Consider the following 11,134-nt stretch of genomic DNA (forward strand, 5'->3'; position numbering starts at 1 on the left):
CACATTAATGCGGTCTTCAAGCAGCAAGTTATCTAGCCTCATCTCAGATCGATAAGTGTGATAAAACATAATAAAACCCATCAAAATAGACATTAGGAAGGATTTTTACCTGCTGCGCCATTGTAGGCGCATACACATTCACCCATCTGTTGCTCTGGCGTGCACCGGCAGTGAGACCATGGAGTGTATACAATATATGAGTGAAACGAGTGCCTGTCAGTAGCGTTCTTTCTTCTGATTTTTCTTCTGAAATTTTGGGATACTACAATAAGTTTATCTGCCGATTACATGTAAAGCAGCTGACTGAAACGCGAACATTATGTAAGTGATCACCGTATGAATAAAGAGCGATTTTACACTTCTATTAACATAAATAAACCGCTTATGTGATGCCCACTAAAGTGTGTCCATTTGTGTATGTTACATTTTTGTATATTGCACCGTTTTATGTTGGGACACTTTGTTTTCTGCAGAGGCGATCTTGTTTTATATGTTCAATTACACTATCCCGCCAGTAGGAGGCGCCGTGGTATTGTGGTTTGCCGGGGTCCCCGGATGCTCCTCATAACTGATGGAGATTTAAAAGAAACAAACCACGTTTCCCGTTTCAGCGTTATTTTCCTGTCTTTCAGGTGGGTGGTGTGTTTTGAACAGAGGTGGGGGTAAGTCACTAATGTGCAAGTCACAAGCAAGTCTCAAGTCATAACCTTCAAGTCTCAAGCAAGTCCAAGTCACTGTGGAGAGAATCAAGCAAGTCAAGTCATTGCTCAGGTCAAGCAAGTCACAAGTCAAGTCATACAAAAATCATATTATCTAACCCAGTTTCTACATTTAAAAGACCTGCATTTCACAGTTCTCTTCTTCATACCGTCATCGACAACATCATCCTTGAACTACAATTGAATTATTCTTGGTCTGACCGAGGGGTCTCCAACTAAAATTGAAATGGGTCCAGTTGACAACATTTTCTTACAGCAAAGGTCCGAATCTCATAATGTCTGCATCCAATAGCGACCCCTTATCTATCACATATGATCAACACCGCACATTTCCTTTTCTTTCAACCACATTTAGGCTACTTTCCATTTCCAATAGCTTACTTTTTACATGGAAATCAAAAAAGGCAAATAGTAACAGATAGGCCTACTTACACAAAACAGACACTTAATGCCCATAATGCATTTAGAATAAAACAGGGCAAGGATCTGCGCTATGGCAAAAATATCATATCACCTTTTATTTTATGGCAGGATCACATTTTGATTTATCCAGATTAATTTGTTTTTCATACTGGGGGGCGAGCTGTCATAACGGGCAGTTTGCTGTGCTGTCGGTGCGGGGGCGGCGGCTGTGAGCTGTCGGAAGGAGCCGGTGAACGTGGAAGGTCGAACTGCATCATATAGGCCTACTTCATAACGGCTGTTTAGTCTCACAGAGATGCTTTTATAAAGCCTACAGTCCGTGGAGGTAGGGCGCTCGATAAGGAAGCGTGCGTTATCAAGGCAGCAGCGCTGCAGGAAACGCTTGTTACTTTCGTTTTCTTTTACGAGACTTCCCGGGGCGTTACAATGTGAAAAGGGAAGGGAAGAAGGCGCTACATATTTACTGTGCTTGGGTTATAAGCGTGTGGGAGGCTCACGTGAATTACTCTTGGTCTAGCCCATGGACATATAAAGAAAGGTCTAGCCGTCTCCATGACTGCTGCTCCTGTGTTGACCTGCTGACGCTGTTTGTCCGCGCAGCGCGCTGCGTGCATTGCACTGTGAAATCACCCGATCATGTTTCAAAATAAAACATAATTTCTAGCGTAATGTAACTTTTTAAAATTCAAGTCATTTCGAGTCATCTGTCTCAAGTCTAAGTCAAGTCTCAAGTCATGAAGACCAAGTCAAAGTCAAGTCGAGTCTTTTATCAGTGTTAGTCAAGCAAGTCTCAAGTCCTCAAATTTGCGACTCGAGTCTGACTCGAGTCAAGTCATGTGACTCGAGTCCCCCATGTCTGGTTTTGAATGTGGAGCGGATCGATGTTAGTGATTGGAGAGTGTGTGGTGTTGTGTGTTGGTGGAGTGTGACTATGGAGATGAATGTATTTGTAGCGGCGGCGCCGTTTCAGGTCCCACTTTTAAGCTAGTAGCTTTAAGCCAGTAGTGAGCCACGCTCGTCTCTACCAAGTGCACCACACGTGGCTTTCTTCCTGACGTTTGTAAAGTGTTAAAAAAGGTTTATTGATTGTTGTTAAAAACGGGTTAAGAGAAGTAGTTGAAGTTAATAAGAAAATGTGTATGTTTAAATGTAAGGTAAATGTTCAATATTGTTAATATTTACAAGGCACTGTTAGAATACTAGTCCAATAAAAACTTAATGGGTTTTAAGGGTTTTAAGAGCATTAAAGGTGCAGAGACAAGAGAGATGAAATAACAGTGTGAAAAGGTGTGTTTTGAATGTAGTTTTGAAGAACATTTTAAATGTCTAAATAGACAACATATACAGTGATATGATACTGGCTTTGAAATGTGTGGACAATGTGAAGTTACAGTGACCTTCAGTGAAGCTACATGTTGAATTAATAAAATATAACTGATGGAGATTTAAAAGAAACAAACCACGTTTCCCGTTTCAGCGTTATTTTCCTGTCTTTCAGTTATATATAATCTGTTCACGGGCGTCCCCACCTGGGACCCGTAACACTTACTTCAATTTTAATAAGCATCTAATACGCTCCTTATTACCTATTTATTAAGGCTTATTACAATGACCTTAATATAAAGCGTTACCGAATGTTTATTTAAAAGGAAATTAAAATAATAAACTCCAGAACTTTTGAGAGAAAAAAATCACACCACAAAATCATTTAAATGTTTTTTTTTTTATTATCTTGTCCATGTTTTAAACAGCAGTTGATACAGGTACATTTAACTACAATTTGATTTAAAACAGTATCCAATCAGAATCATCGGTAACACTTTGCAAAAAGGTTACATTAATGAAATATTAATCAGATACTTTTGACACTCAATTCAACAGTTTATCAGCTGGACAGACAGAGTGTGGAGTCAATGGGAAACTCAAAGAGTGATGGAATCCATCAGATGATTTGGTCACTCTTAATAATTAGGGTACATTATTAACTGTTAGTTAATGCTATTAACGTTTGTAGAGTTGCATAGTTAGTGGTTATTAATTATTGTTGACTAACCATTAATAACGGCTTAGTTGATGCTTATAACTAAGCATTAGTTAACTAAGGTCTGTATAGGTAATGCATTAACTATGCTTGATTAACTAATGCGTAGTTATAAGCATTGACTCAATGTTAATAACTGCCCAGCATACTATAAATGAATATTACCTAAAACCTAAATATCCATTCAACTGCACGCTAAACTGAGAACTGTTTCCACAGATCTAGGTTTGCCTGACAGCATTTTATTTTGGTATCATTCCACCAATCAGCTGCTAGACAACTGAGCTACTGTGGACTATTAAAGAGACACTAGAAAACCAAATTTTAATGGCTGTCAACTAAAGCTGTGGGAAGAAATCTCAGTTAAGCGTAGAAAAGAAATAATATTTTGGTATTAGGTTCTCATTTATATATGTGGAGACATTATTTTTTTCTTTTGGCGTGTCTGCAACAGTACAAGGCTGGCTTTTGCTACAGCAACATCTCCCCTAAACTCCTTCGCCATATCCATAACGTAACACACTAATTATGCCTAAGTAACCCATACTACCCCACTCCAGAAATACTGAACTATCCCTTTACCTTTCAACTAACCTTTAATAGCGTTAACAAAGCATTAACCAACAGTAATGTAGTCTATACAGTATGTTATAGTGTAACCAAATCATCTGATGGAGTCCATCACTCTTTTAGTGTCCCATTGAGCCCACACTCTGTCTCTGAAGCTGATAACCTGTTGAATGACTGTTTAAAATATCTGATTTCAGTCATCCCATCACCTTGAACATTTAGAACTTTCAGGTTCACGTTGCTGTTAACCAAGGTGGACTGAATTCTGGTTGGGCGTTGTCTTTGAACGTAGCAGAGCCTCTCGTATCTGATCTGGAGGGCGCTGTGAGATTTGAACAGCTCGCGATAGTCACTGTCAATGTCACTGTGCCTCTTCCCTAGATCAATGTATTCCCGCTGCAGGTGGTGGAGAGCCTTGGTGCTCTCATCCATGGTAGTTTTCCGCTGCAATAGTCTGAACTCAGTGTCAGTTACTGTTCTTCTCGTCTGAGGGTGCCCACTGTTGTCTTTGAAGCCTGTAGAAGCGGTCCTCGGCTTTCTGCAGAGCCACGGACAGTTTTCGCCTTTCCTCCAATTCCCCTATCTGCCTGGTTACAGATTGATGTAGCTCGAGTTGGTGCTTCTCACACGTGGACCTTTCTTTTTCAAGAGCAGAGGCGATTTGTTCAGCTCTCTCCTCCAACCTGGAGCTTCTGGTCTTCTCTCTTTTTAGGGCATATTCCAGCTCTGTCTGTCTTTCCTGGTTTTCTGACTGTGATGCTTGCAGCTTAAATACCTTTCGGTGGAGATTAGTTATTTCAGACACATTCTCAAAGATGATGTTATCTTTCCGTGATATCATCTCTTCGTGGCGCTCGGAGAAAGAACTTTGTCGAGCCATTATTCTGCCATGTTCTCTCTCTGCAGACTGGAGTTGGGCCTTGAGATCAGCATTCTCCATCCTTATTGTCGTCAAGTCGTACCTCAGACGCTCTGAGGAAGCATTTGATTGTGAAGCTTGTGAAGAGCTGAAGCATTTCTCAGCAGCCAGGCTCGTTTCGAACGCCAGAGTCTTCTCAGAGAGCTCAGAGAGCTCTTTTTCTTGGACCCGTATCTTCAGATGTGCTTTTGAGAGACTATCCTCCTTCTCAATGGCCTCATCGCTTTGAAGAGACATAGTGATCTGCATGTTTCGAATTGTCTCGTCTCTTTTCAGAATTTCCTCCCGCTGCTGAGTGAGGCGCTCCCTTAACTCTTTTATTTCAGCGTCTCCGTCCATCTGGAGCCGCTGAATATTTAAGTGCAGGGCTTGCATTGTAGTGTCTTTTTCCAGACATTTTCTCTGCTCTTCTATGAGAAGCTCCTTTAGCCCCTTGTTTTCATCTTCTAGCCACCTCACGTTTATAGCAGCATCAAGTTCATCAAGTCTGGTCTGGTTATTGGATCTATTTGAACGCTTCTCCTGCTGGGAGACAGCGGCCTTGTAGTCCCTCTGGAGCTGACCGTTTCTTTTTGCAACAATGCACCCAGGGGGTACCCACTTTGAGTTCCACCTGTCCATGTTCCTATCCTGAAGAGACAACTGTAGTTTACCTATAATTTGGCTTGGCTGTAGCTGGGATAAACCTGGCTATTTATTTTCCAACACTAACTGTAACACGTTCACTCTGTTAATGCCAACACATAACTATGATGCCACAAGTGTGTCCTTTCAAGGTTTCAACAAGTGCCCTGTGACATCATCAAAGCACCATGATGCAGTGTTCTGATTCTATTCACCTCATGTAGCCCCGCCCCCTAAGATTCTCTGATGATTCTACTACATTCCACCTCAAAAGGGCCAGTTCACCAATCTGTGTTTTATTTAGCTAGGCACATTAGGCCTACATCATTACAGACAATCGGCATGTCTGAATAATAAATTAAAAATATTAGAAGGTGTATTTTTGCGTGAATGTTCCCTGTAAGTTACTGCTTTACTCTGAGTCCTTGAATGCTTTCCCACAGTTCCACTCTTTCACAGATTCCAGGTTTTATATGAGATCATTATGTTATATAAGCCATGACAAATTAAAAGGTCAATTGAACCAATAAGTAGGCACATTTTCAAAAAATAAACAAACAGTTGATTCAGTACATTAAGTCAACAAAACAGATATTTAAATTAAATTAGGGCTGTCACTTTTTCAATGTGTTTTATTTTATTCAAAAGGGATTTTTCATTTACCAAATGCAAACTTTATTGTAATTTTTTTGGCAATTTGTCTTAAAATAATGATTTCTTATGGAGTACTTGCAGTTGCTTTATAACCAAAATGTTATTAGAATCCCAATAATATACGTTTTTATTCCTGTAACCGTTGAAAGGCTTAATATTCTAATGTAAGAAAGACTCAGACCTAGGATGTGTAGTGATAACTGCAAGAAAAACAAAATGGTTATTCATCAAAATTCATACATGAATATATTCTATTGAAATTAGACAACTGTTTATAAAGTGATCCTAATACATCGGAGGCCTGATGTCAGACCCGTCGCCAGACCTCAGTCTTAAGGGGGGCATATGAAATGCATAGGGGGGCACAATTATTATTAGCCTACAGTACACTGTATATTTTTAATAGTCCTATAGGCTACTCTATTCGCGCAGCACGTAGCCTAATCATCACGTTAAACTAACCAACAGCGGTAGCCTAGCCTATAACATCAGTCCTCCATAATTTAAAGCAATAGGCCTATACATTACATAGAAGCAATGTTATGAATATCCATAAAACACTTGACTATTCAACATATTAGATGTAGCCTAACACCAGACCATAGATAGTAAATAGCACCAGACGCATATCTCAAACATTGCATTTTAAAGCAGTCAACAGAGGATATGCATTGCGCTGCACGATATGGGCAAAATATGATATCCCGATATGTTTAGGCTGAATGGCGATATACGATATATATCTCGATATATTCTATAGAGTGGGTTAGATCATGTCTTCTCTTTTTTTTCGGCCGGGGCTGCAGCTCCCCCCGCCCACACACATTCGAAATATAAGGCACAACATTGAAGCACTCGTCTAGACCGGGATGTTAAACCACTTAAAGAAAACTCAAAGCCTCTGCGAAGCAGCGCATCACCAGGTGAAACATAAATGATAAATGTTGGGGACCACAACTGCTGTTCAGAATTTAAATTTGCATCAAAGCCCTAGTGATAATAAAAATGATGGATTTTTAAAGTCAATGTGTGTTTATTAAACAATTAAAGGCCTACACAACAGACCACTTGTCAAACATTGTTAAAAAACAGTATGCCTGCCTATTGAGGCTATTAAAAAAGCCCACAGAGGGTTCCAATCTTTCATATGCAATAAAACATATTAAAAATGCACTTTAATTCATAAAATTTCATCAAAAGCAACACTAAATAATCTCTCATATCAATAAAAACAGTTTTTCTTATGGTTTCAAAAATATATAAAATAAATAGTTTTAATAAAATTAAAAGGTTTAAGATTTTTCCTCTCCTACAGCTGTGCAAAGAACAAGAATGTAAACAAGAATGTAAACAGAACAAAATTACCAACAGGCAAAAAACATTTTCTCAAATGCAGTGCTCCTGTATTTCACAGGTTTTGTGCAAGAAAAACGAGTCTATCAACCGCCTCAGGCTTAAGGGATGCCCTGTGACAGTTGACAATGTTGCCGCTGCAACTGAAAACCCTTTCAGAAGGGGAACTGGTTGCTGGTACGCATAGGTACTTCTTTGCTAGGAGGCTCAGTGCTGGAAACATATCGGCGTGCATCTTCCACCATTGGAGAGGATCTGTGTTGTGGTCGATGGAAGCTGACTGTAAGTAGCTTGTAAGCTCCCTTTCAATCGCCTCCCTCTGTGTCAGCCTGGTGTTGGTGGCTGTGCTCTGCGTGAAGAAGCTGGCCAGTGACTTCTTCTTAGATGGTGGTGGCATTCCTGGTTCCTCTGGCACAGTGACAGGCCCAGCCGGGTCAGGCTGACCGCTGCCCCGATCAGCCAGCAAGGCCTCCACCTCCAACACAGCTTTGCTTTTCAGTGCCTCAACTCTTTCACCTGGGATGTATTTGACCCTGAAACGTGGATCCACAAGTGACGCAATATCCAAAAGTTCACTTGTGTGTGGGTCAGCATACTTGGAATTGAGGTACTCCAAGATTCTGGTTTTGATCGACCTACACAGCTCACTATCATCCTCTTCCCGTATTAGGAGACTTGAGTTGAAGAGGTGTAGCACAGGCCTGATATAGGAGAGGGTGACATACTCTTCACCGGAGAGAGCATCTGTGAAGTCATGAAGGGGCTTCAGGACTTTCTGGACTGCCTGCAGGACCTCTACGTCCTGCCAGTTAAGGACAAGATGTCTTGACTTCTTGTCAGCAAACAGGACTTTGGAGAGGGCTGCCTCTTGCTCCAGGACCCTGCTGATCATCTGCTGTCTCGATCCCCAGCGTGTGGCTGACTCTGTGATGAGCTGGTGAGTCGGTAGACCGAGCTGAATTTGCACCTCAGCCAATTCTCTTCTCCGTTTCCAGCTATAGGAAAAGCTGCTGACAATCTTCTTGCACAGCGAAATGCACCTTGTGATGCGGTGATCATCCATGCCATGTCCTAGAAAACAATTTGAAAATAATCTTTAAACTCATTGACTTTTTCATATACCTTTTAATTTAAACAATGTCTTAGAACCCTGTTAAGTAGAGTACGGCACTTTATTTTGTTTGTGTTCACTTTCTCAGTTGTGTGTTCATGTTCTTTAAAACAAAACATTTTAAATAAAAAAAATAATGATAATTAAAAAAAAAATGTCATTGTTATTTTTATCTAAAAAAGTTAGATCGCCTGTGTTTAATAGAGAAGTATGTGAATAGGATTTTATGCCAAATACAATTACCATTTAACTGTGTTAAAAAAGTTGTAGACTTTATTTGTGTATTCTCACAATCTGCTGCACTTGAAGGTGGTATCTGCACTTTCAATATAAACTATGTCAGTTAAAATGTACAAATACATTTTAATAAAGTCAACAATAGTAACGTTAGGCATATAACTGTAACTGTTGTAAATTCACCTTATTTTCGTTATTCTTGGTTACTTTATTTGATTTATTTTTAATCAGGCACTTTTTTGGACAGCCCTACGTGCTACGTATTGAAGGCTGTGGGGTCCTAGCTTTGTTTACATTTTTTACATTTTTTACATTTTTCGCGGGTGAAATATTTCCATTGTCCCGGCAATAGTAACATTACGTGGTTCTTATGGCAAACAACTGTTTTAAAGCACACATTTTCTCTTCCCTATAACAATTACTTTACATTGTACTCACCAATGGCCAAATGAAGGCGGTGACCGAAGCATTGCATCCTCAGCCATTTGAGCAGTTGGGCCGCTTTAACAATGTTGCTCCCGTTGTCAGATGTCATGGCCACCAGCCCCCTTCCCTCCAGCTTCCAGCTGGCGAGGGCATCCTGCAGCGCTTCCGCGATGTGCTCTCCGGTGTGGTCTTGCGGGAAGTAACTGGTTTGGAGGCACGCCGACTCCATTTTCCAGTCCTCGATAAAGTGAACTGTCAAAGACATGTACGGCTCGCAGGTCCTACTCGACCACAAATCGGTGGTGACCGCATAATCTGTCACCGTTGCGAGCCGGGCTGTCAACTTTTGTCTGAGAGATGTGTACATCTCTGGCAACACTTCGTCGGAGAAATAGTTTCGATTAGGCAAATTGTACCTTGGGTCCATTGTTTGTAATAACTTCCTGAATCCATCCTGGGCCACCGTTGCTATCGGGACCATGTCCTTTGCGATGTGGTAGGCCACTGCTTTAGTGATATCACGCCACTTTGCTGTGTTCTTCTCATATGGCTCGCCACGAGTGAAGGAGGCTAGTAAAGTTGACTGTTTCGGAGCAGGAGTAGCTTTCGCGGGCCGTGATGCAGCAGCACAGCCACGGAGTTTGATGCATTCCTCATACTGCACTTTGTGCCGCTGTTGTAGATGGTGGAAAAGATTTGTGGTGCTTCCACTTTTAGCCGCAACGTTTTTTTTACACTCTCTACAGATTACCTGCAGCTGCTCCTCATCAGTTGTTTTGAACCCGAACCATTTCCATATTATGGAGCCATTGTTTCTTTTCTTAGATACAATGTCTTCTCCCGCCGCTGTCTCGTTTTCTTTGCCGGTATCCATTGAATTGTATTGTGGGGGCGCGGCTGGGGCGGGAATCTTTCTTAATATGTCCATGGCGGGAATGAGGCGTCTTTGCACACGGCACGTTCGGAATGACAGAGGGGGAGGGGGAGGGGTTGCGCTCACACAGTCTCCGAGGCAAACACAGACGCTTGTGGCGCAACTGATCATTTTAACGCAGCATCGATGTAAACGATATCTTCTAATTTTGTATCCCCTAGGAAATTATATCGATATATCTTACAAACTCGATATATCCTGCAGCCCTAACACACACACACACACACACACACACACACACACACACACACACACACACACACACACACACACAAACGGTAGCCTACTTTGAGTGGAGGCAGGGCTGTGCTCTCTCCAGTCCCTTCTATCAGTAGCGGGAGGCGGCGTTTCTCCGAGCTCAACCTCCTCATCAACATATCTTTCGGACTCCGGGTTCAAAGCAGCCAGTGCGCCAATGAGCTTGCTACTACTCTCCAAAACGCGCATCCATCTCTCCTTGCACAGCTTCAATAACACTGTAAAATACTCTCTTGAACTCAGTCTTTTCGTCTATGTCACTTTGTGACGGACCAACTGTTTCCTCAACTGCAAATCCGCGGAGGTTCTTGTAAATTGTGCGTCTTCTCTTGCTTGGACCGGGGTCGGTCTCCGGCACAGCCTCGATGGCCGTGGCTGGAGGAGCGCAGAGTTCCCACAGTGCAAAACTGTGGCTTCACGCAATCAGAAGTGTCATCGCGCTGAACAAGTCCATAATTTCGGCTTGTAGTAGTCTGTTATGTGACAACAGTTTGGCGATCCGATTTGGCAGAGGAGACTGTTGGTGGGCTTTTCAACCATTACCGAATATCGATTATGATGAACTAGAAATGAAATAGTAAGCCGGCGAAAACTCATCCAGCTTCACTTTCAAAAATGCGCGGTAACATGTTGAGCGGCTGCATTGACGTATTACGTAGGCCTACGTAGCCTACTTTCTTTACAGTAAGGCCGTGAAAGGCTGTTGCAGTGTAGATAGACTCCCATCAATCAAACAAAATCACACCATTGTTTATTTATATTTTAAATGTTTTGATGTTAAAGAATGCAACATTAGTATTTATCAACCCAAAATTAGCTACTATGATAGTATAAAATAAAAATTAAAGTAATTTTTTTTTGAGAG

At 41.4% G+C, this 11,134-nt stretch overlaps 1 protein-coding gene across 1 annotated transcript; it reads right to left on the reverse strand.

The window, feature by feature from the left end:
* Positions 1-7,259: 7,259 nt before the first annotated feature.
* On the reverse strand, positions 7,260-10,122 carry LOC307258805 (E3 SUMO-protein ligase ZBED1-like; the record flags this gene model as incomplete). Its single annotated transcript, XM_080038472.1, has 3 exons — positions 7,260-7,265; positions 7,485-8,374; positions 9,090-10,122. 3 exons carry the CDS (start codon positions 10,120-10,122, stop codon positions 7,260-7,262), a joined length of 1,929 nt encoding a protein of 642 aa, XP_079894598.1.
* Between the last annotated feature and the right edge of the window lie 1,012 nt (positions 10,123-11,134).

Source organism: Ammodytes marinus, assembly GCF_949987685.1.
Source record: "Ammodytes marinus genome assembly, chromosome: 12".
In the NCBI taxonomy this organism is placed as follows: Eukaryota; Metazoa; Chordata; class Actinopteri; order Uranoscopiformes; family Ammodytidae; genus Ammodytes; species Ammodytes marinus.